Consider the following 13,334-nt stretch of genomic DNA (forward strand, 5'->3'; position numbering starts at 1 on the left):
AATTCTCTAAGTTCTTAATGCATCGTTTTTCCTTCTGGAGCATCAGTGAGCGTTTGAACCTTCTGTAATAGTTGCATATGACTCCCTCAGTTGTTGTCAGTGTAAAAAGATGGATCTCCAAATCAAACAGTCATTGTTGGGAAGGGTTCAAATACACAAAAATGCTGAAAAACCAAATAATTTGTGGGACCTGAAGGATTTTTCTGAACAACAGCGGTTTAACTGTTCAGAACAAACAAGGGACTCATGAACAGCTATCACTAAACAAAACAGCTGGTTCAGGTAACAACACAGTATTAAGAATCAAGTGTATGTAAACTTTCGAACAGGTCAGTTTTATTATTTTCTCTTGTAGACTATGTAAATGTCTTTTATGTGAAATATCTGTTTCAGTACTAAATAAACAATAACAAGCATTTTGTATGATCCCTCATATTATGGTAAAATAATTAACATTTTGCAGATTCTGCAAGGTGTATGTAAACTTCTGGTTTAAACTGTATACCTTGTGGACCGTCATTGTAATCACTTACAGTATCTTTTACCTTTTTTTTAAGTATATTTTCTTTTGTCCTACCAGTGCTGTCAATGTCACTGATCTGCAAATTGAGACTTTAAGGCATGTAAATGTTCCAGCATTTTCAGACTTAAGCTTAGTCACATGTAGATCCCAGTCAGCTGGTTTGAAATATTGGCACAGAAAGGCTAAAGGCCAAAGTCTCGCTCTTTCCCAGTCCTCAAAAAGAAAGAGAAAGCCCACTTTTAACTTGTTTTCAGGAAAAAAATCTTATTATGCAATGTCATCTGTTTTTATGCAAACAAAGTCATAAATCAATAGCAAAAACAAAAAACTGGACAACAAAACAGTAATAAGAGCCTTATGAGATTATGTACATTGGACCCTCTCTTTGCCCCTCGACCGAACAAATCACTCATGATTGTCAAAGTATTAGACTGCAAATCATTATATATCTAAGCAGGGTTGTTGTTCAAACCTGCAAGTGTGTTTCAAAATGTTTTTGTCAGGAAAAATGTGCTACTGCCCCTTTTTTGGACATCTGGTAGTGATTAAATGTGAGTATAAAGCAGGGGTGAGCAGCTTGAGCAGCAGAGAGCAGCAGAAAGCAGCAGGATGAAGAGTACTGTTCAGATAGGGCTGTTGTGTCTCAGCCTGCTCATCTCCAGTCTTTGTGGAGAAGAAGTAGATGGCAGCATGGAAACGCCACTTAGTTTTGATGAGCCGGATCTTGAACAATTTGAGGTGAGGCATAAACTTTGGTGGTAGTACTTTTACTGGTCAGTCACGCTGAGGTAAGAACGCCATTTTAAGAGACATCTTTCTTTTGGCGTGGATTTCCCTAAATATAATTTATATATAGTTTTTGCAAAATGAAAAAATGCATCAGTGGCTTATTTGTAACCTAATTTCAGTAGTAATTGTGAAATTCACCATGTCATCACTGACGACAGTTATTTTGAAAGTCTTATTAGTGCTTAAACAGATTAAAGTATCAATGTGTGAATTTCAGATGTTTGTGTTTTGTACAGATGTACAGAGTACGACGACAGGCGGTGTCCACAAAGGAAAATACAGCAAACATAGTAGCTGCTGGGCCATCAGGTGTAAGTACACATCTAATAAAGTAACGCTTGTCCTTGCGCAATCACCTGAGATGATTTTTCCAGCTACAGCTTTTTCACAATGAAATAACCTTATGGGGTTTGGATAATAATCAAGCCATAATTAAGCTTTCTTTTTGATAACTTTAATAAATTGTACCACTTGTCATAAATAATTAAAGATTTAATCTGCCAAAAATATAATCTGCAGCTTGCAGTTGTAGCTTTTCTCATAATAGTTCACAATGCAGAGGTGGACATGTAAAATTGGTCACCGCAATTAAATGTTTTCAATCTTTTATTTGTTTTGAAGGAGAACAACCAGGAAAAAAGAAAACGGCCACGTCCGGTAAGTCTCACTCCTTTAGGAAACAGTGGAAATCCAACGGTATTCATTAAAAATAAATGGTAAAATAATATATACGTTTTATGTACTGTAAATGGAGAAAAATGTTGAGTGCAAGCTTCAGTTATTTTATATTCTAAAAATATATTGACTTGCTTTGCTCTTGCTTTACATCTTTCACTGGACCGGATAAAACCAAGAATAACAATGGGAAACCTCGTATCGGAAGTCGGAGTGCTTTAGAAAGCCTTGTATTGGACCCGGTATTCATTACCCTCTGATCAGCCTCCCATTTAAACATTTAAATAATAATTTTATATTAAAGAAATAGACTGACTTGCTTTACTGTGAACTCATAATTTGCCTCCCTCAATTAAAGCCACCCCAGCAGACTGTTGAAGTCAAGAGGGATGCCGAAGAAAGTTAAAGCATTATACGTGTTCAAGGCTCCTTTCCAGGTAACACATTGGAACGTATTTACATAACATGAAGGAAAAAATGGTACTAAGCAGCATAACAGATATTATTGTATGTTCTCTCCTGACAGGTTCCATAAATCAGAAAAAAAGGAATTGCATTGAAATACTTCACAGTGTTTTATAAAGAGTGTTTTAGGCTCAGGTTATGCTTGTGATAATCATTTATATTTCTAAAGCTTTTCTTTTCCAAGTGTATTTTGGTTAAGTAATTATATCTATGGAAAATGAAATGTGTAATTCTTGTTGGCATCACTAGGGAGCAATATTTACCCAAAAGATGATGAGCGCTCAAACCAGGTTGGCTTCTGGTAAAACAAAATGTTTGTCTGTTTATCTTCATCTGTCAAAAACAATAAAGCATTTGTGTTTAAATGTCACTTGTGTATTGTGTGGAGCCAGTGCAAAACACTGTCGATTAATAATGGCTTTCTATAAAGGTTTGGTTTTTGAAGGAATTGACATGTGAAGCATAAATAGTCTGAAATAAGCAATTTTAACTAGTGCAACGGGCCGTGTCATTGCTTTGCCTGCCAATGACGTCATACACCTTGAATTTCCGGTTTTATTTAGTAGAAAACATGGAAACCACAAAGACACTTTAATATGTTATACATTTTATTAGACTGGTGACAAATGCAGTAGCATTATAACAGAACTTTCAACACACTCAAATGTATCTGGTATGATAAAACAGTGATGCTTTTTCCTACATATGCATGACCGGAAGGAGCGGAAGCGGTTGACTGTGGCATAATAAAAGCTCCGCTGCTTAATAGTGGCCAATGGGTTAAAGATCAGCTTCAAAGGGCTCTACACGATCCCAGCCGAGGAATAAGGGTCTCATCTAGCAAAACGTCATTTTCGTAAAAAAATTAAAATTTAAATACTTTTTGTATTTAAAAATACAAAAAGTATGCAGTAGCATCTCTGCAGTGGCATCTCTCAAACCTCTCATATGTCCCCTGAAGGTTTTCCAAAGGTTATTTGGCCTCTGTGATACCTCTGGGCCTGCTCCACATCCGCCCCCACAATTTTGGCCCAAAGCACGTGTTCCATCCCACGCCTGGCATCTGGGACGGTTTTGTGTCAGGGTAAACCATCACTGTGTCAGAACTGTGGCACCTTGGACAACTTCTCATCTGTTTTAAATGGGCGTGCAGTTAGGACTGACCTCCAGAAGGTAATTACAACGGACGCCTCCAACTCAGGTTGGGGTGACCTGTTGGAAGGCAATCTCCTTCTTAGGCACAGAACGAACTCCTCTCATTAAGGGTGGTTCATGTGTTGGGCAGAATAAACCTTGGCACAGATATGCTGTCCAGAGGCAATGTAGCTTCAGGTGAATGGAAGATCTGGGCTGTCTTCAGGAAGCAGAGGTCGACCATTTCGCCTCAGAAGACAACTTTCACTGCTGAATTTACTGCTTGATACAGTGAGACGCCTTGGCCAACCACTGGTCCAGGGCTCACCTGTACGCCTTTCCCCCAATCACCCTGATCTCTCAGGTTGTTGGGAGGGTCAGGGAGACCAAGTGCTCACTCATCCTAGTGGCCCCGCTCTGGAGGAACCAGGCCTGGTTTCCCGGAGCTAGTGCAGCTCTCAGCAACAGCCCTGTGGCCACTGACAAAGGACCTCCTCGCACAGACGAAAGGCATGATGGATATGGCATATGGAGCCTCGACGGGAACTTGGTCAGCTCCCAGAGCAAGTAAGCAGTAACATTTTGGACAGGTTTGGACCTAGTGTCATGTGACGTGTCCTACGTGCTAACCTTTTCGCAGGAGCTGCTGGACAATGGGCACGCCCCTTCCACACTCAAAGTATATGTGGCAGTTATCTCGAAGCTGTCGGAAAAATGGAAAATGTGTTACTGCCCCTTTTTTGGACATCTGGTAGTGATTAAATGTGAGTATAAAGCAGAGATGAAGTGCACTTGAGCAGCAGAAAGCAGCAGGATGAAGAGTACTGTTCAGTTAGGGCTGTTGTGTCTCAGCCTGCTCATCTCCAGTCTTCATGGAGAAGAAGTCGAGGGAGATGCAAGCATGCATGCTGCAATTAAATTTGATGAGCCGGATCTTGAACAGTTTGAGGTGAGGGATAAACTTTGCTGGTAGTACTTTTATTGGTCAATCACACTGGGGCAAGAATGCCGTTTTAACAGCCATTCTTCTTTTGGCATAGATTTTTCTTATATATAATTTGTATATAGTTTTTGCAAAATAATTAATTGCATTAGTGGCTTATTTTCAACCTAATTTTATTATTAATTGTAAAATTCACCATGTCAAAGCATCACTGAAACCCTTCTGCAGATATTTTGGAAGTCTTATTAGTGCTTAAACAGAATAATGGATATATGTATGATTTTTATATGTTTGTGTTTTGTACAGATGTACAGAGTACGACAACAGGCGGTCTCCACAAAGGAAAATACAGCAAAGACAGTAGCTGCTGTGCCATCAAGTGTAAGTACACATCTAATAAAGTAACGCTTGTCCTTTCGCAATCACCTGAAATTTTCCAGCTGCATAACCATTAAAATGCCAGTGGTACCGCTTGTCATAAATAAATACTTAAAGATTTCATCTGCCAACAATATAATCTGCAGCTGTATCTGTCCTCATAACTGTTCCACAATGTAGAGATGGACATGTAAAACTGGTCATCAGAATTTAATGTTTTCAATCTTTATTATTGTTTTGAAGGGGAACAGCAAGATCAAGAGAAAATGGCCACGTCCAGGACATCTCACTCCTTTAGGAGACAGTGGAAATCCAATGGTAATCACTGTCCTGTCAGTTCATTAAAAATAAATGGTAAAATTATATATATATGTATGTATGTATTGTAAATGGAGAAAAATGTTGAGCACAAGCTTCAGTTATGTGATTTTATATTCTAAAAATACACAGTCAAGTTAAATGTTTTAAAGAATATATTTTTGAAGGACATTATAGAATATATATATATATATATATATATATATATATATATTTTATTTTTTTGAGCAGCATATCAGAATATTAGAATGATTTGTGCATGATCATGTGGCTGGAGTAATGATGCTAAAAATTCAGCTTTGAAATCACAGGAGTATATTCAATTAATATTCAAATATTGCTGTACTTTGGATCAAATAAATGCAGGCTTGGTGAGCAGGAGAGTCTTCTTTAAAAAAAAAAAAACAAAAAAAAAACATTACTCTTACTGTTCAAAAACTTCTGACTGATAGTGTATACTGACTTGCTTTACACTGAAACCATCATTTGGTTTTCTCAGGTATACGTCCATCACCGCACCAAGAGACAGGAAAAAAGCAAGAATAAAAAACGGAAAAACCGTCCCGGAAGTCAGAGCCTTTTAGCAAAAATTCCGGTATTCAGTATCCTCTGATCAGCCTGCCATTTAAATATATTAATAGTCATTTTATAATAAAGAAATAGACTGACTTACTGTGAACTCATCATATGACTTCATCACTTAAAGCCACCCCAGCAGACTGTCAAAGTCAAAAGGGAAGCCGGAGGACAGAGACCCTTGCCAGAAAGTTAAAGCATTATACGCATTCAAGGCTCCTTCCCAGGTAACGCATTGCAACGTATTTACATAACATGAAGAAAAAAAATTACTAAGCAGCATTACAGACACTATTGTATGTTCTCTCCTTACAGGTTCCCTGAATAAGAAAAATAAAAAAAAGAAATGCATAGAAATACATCACTACGAGTGTTTCAGGCTCAGGTTATGCTTGTGATAATCATTTATATTTCTATAGCTTTTCTTTTCCAAGTATATTTTAGTTAAGTAAATAATCTCTATGGAAAATAAAATGTGTAATTCTTATCAACATCACTAGGGAGCAATATTTCCCCAAAGATGATGAGCGCTCAAACCAGCTTGGCTTGTTAACACGAAATGTTTATGTTTATCTTCTTCTGTTAATTACAATAAAGCATTTGTGTTTAAATGTCACTCTTTTATTGTGTGGAAGCCAGTGTAAAACACTATAGATGAAAATGGCTCTCTATAAAGGTTTGGCTTTTGAAGGAATTGACAAGTTGATACTGTGAAGCATAAAGAGTCTGTGTGTGTTGACAGATTCTGTGGGATATAAAGTGCATAGCTATCACTCCTCTTTTGTATTTAAGTAGTTCTGCCAGTTTAATGTGCCAGGAAAGTTGTTAGCTTGAAAAGGCGTACAAAATAGGCCTATGTTTTGTGCCAGGAATTTGTCAAAACACATTAGCGGTCCAAAGCTAAGTAGAAAAGCAACACCCCTTTCTTTCTTATCTGCATAAGCCTTGATAACAACATTAAACTATTTCCTGCATGTTTCACTTGTGTGAAATGCATCTAATATGTTCTGGAAAAAACATTTTGTATGAGGTCACACAAGGCCAGAGTGTAGTACCATTGCCTTCACACCGAGCCCCAAAAAGCAACCACAAACAACCATGCAAAAGCAAAAATTTGCACTTACACAGGTATGTACAATGTAAGTAGTGCTGATGTTAGACTATTAAATCAACAGCACTTTTTTTAATAACTAAAATTTGGAATTTTCAGCTCAGTTAACCAGATCACAATAAGGGATAAAATAAAATAAAATAAAATAAAATAATTTGTGGGCCCCTAAGAATTTTTCTGAAGAACAACACAGTATTAAAAATCAAGTGTTTGTAAACTTTTGAACAGGGTCATTTTTAACTATTATTTTCTCTTGTGGCCTAAATGTAAACAACTTTTATGTGAAATATCACATAAAATGTATATATCAGTACTAAATAAAAAACAACAACAACATGCAATTTGTAAAATCCCTCTTATTTTGGTAAAATAATTAACATTTTGCAGATTCTGCAAGGTGTATGTAAACTTTTCACTTCAACTGTATGTCATGAGCTCTCTGAAAATCTTTTTAAAAGACTTTAAAGGCATGTTTGTGGGCACTTGCTGGAACCACACATACGAACAGATATATTCACAGTATGTTTAGGTGTGGAAGCAAAGCTCTGCATGCATGAGTCACAGTAAACAGACTCTGTTCTCACAGGAAGAGCAGACAGAAACAATCCACTCTGCCTTCAGGCAAAAGCCCGAATCTTTTAAGGTAAGAAAAGCACAGCATTATCAGTTTTAGAAGATTATTTTCATTTTAGTTAGAAGTTTAATATGATCCAGATGTTAGCTGTTGAATTTGCACACTGTTCGGGAGATAAATCTTGAACAGAACTTATGCAATTACATCTAATGCGAACATTAAGATAGACTTCCATGAACTGCATTAAGATGTGCATATCTGCTATTTGAAAATAATTACATGAACGTTGGGTTTTTAACTAATGTTCTATATAAAAAGTTCCAAATTACTGGAAATGACATTCTTGGGTTCAAGCCTGACTGAAACAACGCTCATTTATAATCTTGGAATAATTTATAGTATGATGTCAAAGCTGTTTGATTTGTGAAAACATTTTGTGCTTACGATTTGAAAGGATGGATATACATTAATGTGAATTCTTGTTTACTTAAAAAAAAAAAAAAAAGAACACTGCACTTCTCTGGAAGAGGGAATGTTTAAAGAGAAACTTAAAGTTTATGACTTGTTTAAGCAAATGTTGGATTACACAGGAAACCTGGAAAGGATTTACAATGTTTAACTGATATGCATCTCTACTCTCGGTTTATCTGTGATTTTAAGCTTTGCATAGAAAAGGGCATTTGATAAAAGCGGAGATGGAATGTTTGGAATGAAGGTGCTGTTACGCGCCTGTGGCAATAAAACATCCTGTCTGTTAGCCACATGCTTTCTCTCTGTTTTGTCGAAGAATAAAAATCAACTCTTTATTTGTAAATCTGAGAATGCTTGACCATTTCCATGTCTTTTTGCATATACAGTTGAGGTCAAAAAACCTTGCAGAATCTCTAAATGTTAATTATTTGACCAAAATAAGAGGGATCATACAAAATGCATGTTATTTTTTTATTTAGTACTGACCTGAATAAGATATTTCATATAAAAGATGTTTACATATAGTCCACAAGAGAAAATAAGTGTTTAAATTATAAAAATAACCCCGTTCAAAAGTTTACACACACTTGATTCATAATACTTACTTGTTACCTGAATGATCCACAGCTGTTTTCTTTTTTTTTTTTTTTTTTTCTGGTTAAGAGATAGTTGTTTACGAGTCCCTTGTTAAATTGCCTGGTTTTCTTCAGAAAAGGTCCCACAATTTTTTTGGTTTTTCAGCATTTTTGTGTATCTGAAACTTTTCCAACAATGACTGTTTGATTTTGAGATGCATCTTTTCACACTGATGACAACTGAGGGACTCATATGCAACTATTACAGAAGGTTTAAACACCATGCATTAAGAACCGGGGGATGAAAACGTTTTGAATTTGAAGATCAGGGTAAATTTACCTTATTTTGTCTTCTGGGAAACATCTTCTGTAGCTTCTGAAGGGCAGTACTAAATGAAAAAAGATGATATTTAGGCAAAATAAGAAAAATGTACACATCTTCATTATGTTCAAAAGTTTTCACCCCCAGCTCTTAACGCATTGTTTCTCCTTCTGGAGTGTCAGTGAGCGTTTGAACTTTCTGTAATAGTTGCATATGAGTCCTCAGTTGTCCTCAGTGTGAAAAGATGGATCTCAAAATCATAGTCATTGTTGGCAAGGGTTCAAATACACAAAAATGCTGAAAAACCAAAGAATTCGTGGGATCTGCGGGCACATGTAAATGTATGTAAACTTTTGAACAGGGTCATTTTTATAAATTCAACTATTATTTTCTCTTGTGGACTATATGTATAAGTCTTGTATGTTAAATATCTTAATCAGGTCAGTACTAAATAAAAATAACATGCATTTTGTATGATCCCTCTTATTTTGGAAAAATAATTTTGACCTTAAAAATCTTTCACGCAAACCTTTGTTTTTATTTTCAGAGCTTTAGAATGGAGACATCAGAGGAACACGATTACGACTACCCTGAGTACGAAAACAACAGCTCTAACTTCAGCTACGATGACTATCAGACCATCTGTGAAAAGGGTGATGTGCGCTCCTTCGCGAGGATCTTTCTCCCAGCTGTTTTTGTGTTATCTCTGGTGATTGGTTTAGCAGGCAACGCTCTGGTTGTGGCTGTGTATGCGCACTGCAAGCAACTGAAAACTATGACTGACACATTTATACTTCACCTGGCTGTGGCAGACCTGTTATTGCTCCTAACGTTACCCTTTTGGGCTGCCGACGCAGTCCACGGCTGGCAACTCGGGGTCGCGGTTTGTAAACTTGTATCTGCTCTGTACACCATCAACTTCACCTGTAGCATGATGCTCCTGGCCCACATCAGCATGGATCAGTACTTGGGTTTAACGCCGGGAGCCAGAAACTCAGGCGTTTCACGTGCTTTTCAAAAAAAGCATTGTAAAAAACTCTGTTTGGTAGTTTGGATGGTTGCGTTTTGTCTTGGCATCCCTGATTTGGTGTTTTCAACAGTCCGAGAGCTTCCTCATAAAAAAAGCTGCATCGCAATGTATCCGTCACACATGGCCCTCCGAGCTAAAGCTAGTTTGGAAATGGTGGAGGTCGTAATAGGATTCTTGCTACCTTTAATAGTCATGTTGTTCTGCTACACCTGTGTAGGCCGAGCCCTACTGAAGCTCCCTCAGGAGAGGAGGTGGAGAAAGTGGAGGTCCATCCGTGTGCTGCTGGCGATGGTGGGAGTCTTTGTGGTCACGCAGCTACCCTACAACGTGGTCAAGTTCTGCCGGGCCATGGACATCATGTACACGTTTGTGACTCACTGTGGGGTTAGTAAAGAGCTGGACAAGGCTACTCAGATCACAGAGAGCCTGGCGTTGACACACTGCTGTCTAAATCCCGTTTTGTACACTTTCGTCGGTTCCTCTTTCAGACAGCATGTTTTGAAGTGTGCTAAAGACTTTGGAGACAGGGGAAGGAGGTTGGCACATGCAAGAGAGCAACAAGAAGTGGATATTTCCTTGAATTCTCATTCACAGTCGCAAGAGACAAGCACTTTTTCCATTTGAGCAAACTGAAGAAATGTTTACCAGCCTGTGGAGCTTTGCACCATGTGTCCCTTTGCAAAATATGTTCAGTGCAGGGATGTATTTCTTAATCAAGACATCATAAGGTAGTATTTTGACCAGAAGAGTAAAATTCTAAGCTGAAATGCAAGATGTCGATAGTTGCGTTTATATCCACCTTTTTCTTCCCGTAAAAGTGGGCGTGGCCATTTGTAAATTTTACGAGTCTGGCTTCCAGTCTCATCTGAGTCTCCGGTCTCGTCAGCTTGTTTTGCTGGTTGGTTTGCTGGTGTTTTATCATATTTTATTGTATTATCTTAACTATTAGCACAGTGGTTTGTAGTGCAAACAGTTTTACTGTTTACGGCATGTTGTTATTCTTCTCATTATTTCCCTTTAGCAGCTAATGAACCAAAAGTCTAATCCATAGCTTACTTCCACGTTAAAGTCCACAGAGTGATATGAGAGATACGTAAGTAGCGCTGGACTACTAGCGGACTGATGGTTAAGCAGTGTTGTCAAATCCACGATTTTGCCGCAGAATTGGGCTTTTTTTTTTTTTTTTTTTTAACACTGTTGCCACGGGTTGAAGCAACCCCAATAATATTAAGCCCCTAGAATGCGAATTTTACCAGTGGAACAAAAAACATGTAATTTAGTTTTGAATAGCAATTAGGTGGGTTTTGTTGTGAAAACCTGGCAACCCTGATGGTAAGTTCAAGTCCTCCTTAAACAGTTACATCATTGAGTGCATTCAAATAAGTTTGGTTGAATTTTTTGGTTGAAATTTTTTTTGCATAATATTCAACAAGACTTTCTTAAAGAAGTAGTTCACTTCCAGAACAAAAAAAATTACAGATAAATTACTTACACCTTATCTTCCAAGATGTTCATGTTTTTCTTTCTTCAGTCATAAAAAAAAACTTGATATAGTGGACTTCTATGGTGCCCGAGAGTTTGAACTTCCAAAAGGGCTCTAAACCATCCCAGCCGAGAAAGAAGGGTCTTACCTACCGAAACGATTGGTTATTTTCTTAAAAAAAAAAAAATAATAAAAAATAATTATATATACTTTTTAACCTCAAATGCTTGTCACAGGTCTGCATGAACTTTGTGTATTTCGGTTCAAGACAGTTAGGGTAGTTTGAAAAACTCCCATCTCATTTTCTTCTCCAACTTCAACATCGTCCTACATCGCTGTTTTACCTTTTTTGTACAGAAGGTTTAAACCTTTTTGCACTTTCACTTTTTAAACACTGTGTCGGTACTTCTGCACCGATTTAGGACAATTTGAAGTTGGAGGAGAAAATGAGATGCTAGATTTTCAACATACCCCATCTTGTCTTCACATACCGGAATACAGTTCACGCAGAGCTCGACAAGATGAAAATTCCAGGTTAAAAAGTTTATAAATGGTCAAACCTTTCTTCCTTGGTTGGGATCATTTAGAGCTCTTTGAAGCTGCATTTAAACTGCATTTTGGAAGTTCAAACTTGCAGGCACCAGTGAAGTCCACTATATAGAGAAAAATCAGTTTGAAATGTTTTCCTCTTTATGACTAAAGAAAGAAAGATGTGAGCATCTTGGATGACAAGGCAGTGAGTACATTATCTGTAAATGTTTGTTCTGGAAGTGAACTTCTCCTTTTTAACTCTACATTTACAAAATTACACTCATAAATGTTCATGTTCGTTCAACTAATAGGCCCGCATTCCCACATGTATTGAAAACAACTTGATAAACTGCATTGCCACTGAGAACAGCAAATTTTATGGTCCGAGTTAGAAGTCGTAATGCCGTTAGGCATTAAGTTACTTTGGTTGGAGCAAAGATGGCAATGCAATAAATAAATAAATAAAAGCAAAGAAATTACACACTACTTATACAAAATACTGGGTAAAGAATGTACATGCATGTATTTTGCTTTTTTATGTTTTTATTCAATTTGTTAAAGTTGTCATTTAGATTATTATATATTCTGTCATAGCTGTACTATCATATTTTTTAGATGCAACTTTTTGATTGTTTTATGTAAATAAAATAATTTCATTATATTCATCAAATTTACCATCAATAGTCTCACTGCCTGCTGAAAAAACGGTAAAATCAGTTTGTTTGGCTGGTCTTAGTTGGTTTAAGCTGGTCTCTTAACAAGAGTGCAAACCATCCATGACTAGGCTAGGCTGATTTCAGCTTTTTTTCCCCAGCAGGCACAAGCCTCTTACTGGAAAAGAGGGTTTAAATAAAGTTCTGAGTTTCCCACTCGTAATGACTTTGTTCCAACATGACTTGAATGCAAGTCCACTAAATGTCACAAATGGCCAGTAAGAATTGAGTATTCCAGCCATGTAACAAAAGAAAATAAATACTGGATGAATATGTGGATGAATAACAGAACAAAAATGTAAGAAAACATGTTCTTCACTCCCAAAATGTTTTATGTATAAAGAATGCGATTTTATGGACCTAGTGTCATCATAAAAGAATGTTACTCTGCACAGAAGAATCATGTTCACTGATGTAATCTTTCAGTGCATCACATACATTATGCACATTTTCGGCTTTTCATTTTTAATTGGCTCCATGTAGTTTATTCTTCAATCCTACAAAAATGTATCATTTCAGGATGTTCAAAAATATTCTGACGAATTTGAGGAAAACCAGAGCAGCAACTTGGCCAATTGCTGTGGGTCACAGGGGTGACATAACTTTTGTATTAACTCCAGCTGGAGAATTCAAACAAACATTTTAAACAAAATCCATCAGATCTTTCGCCATACTTATAGAAGTCTAGATGTTTTGTTTCTCAACTAATGCTTCAGCAAGGAA

The 13,334-nt window shown here is 37.0% G+C and overlaps 2 protein-coding genes across 4 annotated transcripts; both read left to right on the plus strand.

Moving 5' to 3' along the window:
• Window positions 1–1,087: 1,087 nt before the first annotated feature.
• On the plus strand, window positions 1,088–6,417 carry si:ch211-106h4.12 (uncharacterized). Of its 3 annotated transcripts, none has more exons than XM_051122074.1 (6): window positions 1,088–1,261; window positions 4,836–4,910; window positions 5,151–5,225; window positions 5,725–5,820; window positions 5,932–6,028; window positions 6,117–6,417. In XM_051122074.1, the coding sequence occupies exons 1-5, from the start codon at window positions 1,133–1,135 to the stop codon at window positions 5,995–5,997; spliced, it is 441 nt and encodes a 146-aa protein (XP_050978031.1). In that variant the 5' UTR covers window positions 1,088–1,132; the 3' UTR covers window positions 5,998–6,028; window positions 6,117–6,417. The 3 variants fall into 3 exon arrangements, with proteins under 3 accessions (XP_050978031.1, XP_050978040.1, XP_050978025.1); XM_051122083.1 differs by lacking the exons at window positions 4,836–4,910; window positions 5,151–5,225; window positions 5,725–5,820; window positions 5,932–6,028; window positions 6,117–6,417 and adding exons at window positions 1,549–1,623; window positions 1,934–1,969; window positions 2,167–2,229; window positions 2,346–2,424; window positions 2,514–2,822 and having other exon boundaries at window positions 1,096–1,261; XM_051122068.1 differs by lacking the exon at window positions 1,088–1,261 and adding an exon at window positions 4,281–4,535.
• A 1,048-nt stretch (window positions 6,418–7,465) lies between these two features.
• ackr4a (atypical chemokine receptor 4a) lies at window positions 7,466–12,946 on the plus strand. Its single transcript, XM_051124650.1, has 2 exons — window positions 7,466–7,555; window positions 9,402–12,946. Exons 1-2 carry the CDS (start codon window positions 7,466–7,468, stop codon window positions 10,506–10,508), a joined length of 1,197 nt encoding a protein of 398 aa, XP_050980607.1. The 3' UTR covers window positions 10,509–12,946.
• Window positions 12,947–13,334: the final 388 nt, after the last annotated feature.

The sequence above is a fragment of the Labeo rohita genome, chromosome 2, assembly GCF_022985175.1.
Source record: "Labeo rohita strain BAU-BD-2019 chromosome 2, IGBB_LRoh.1.0, whole genome shotgun sequence".
Lineage (NCBI taxonomy): Eukaryota > Metazoa > Chordata > Actinopteri > Cypriniformes > Cyprinidae > Labeo > Labeo rohita.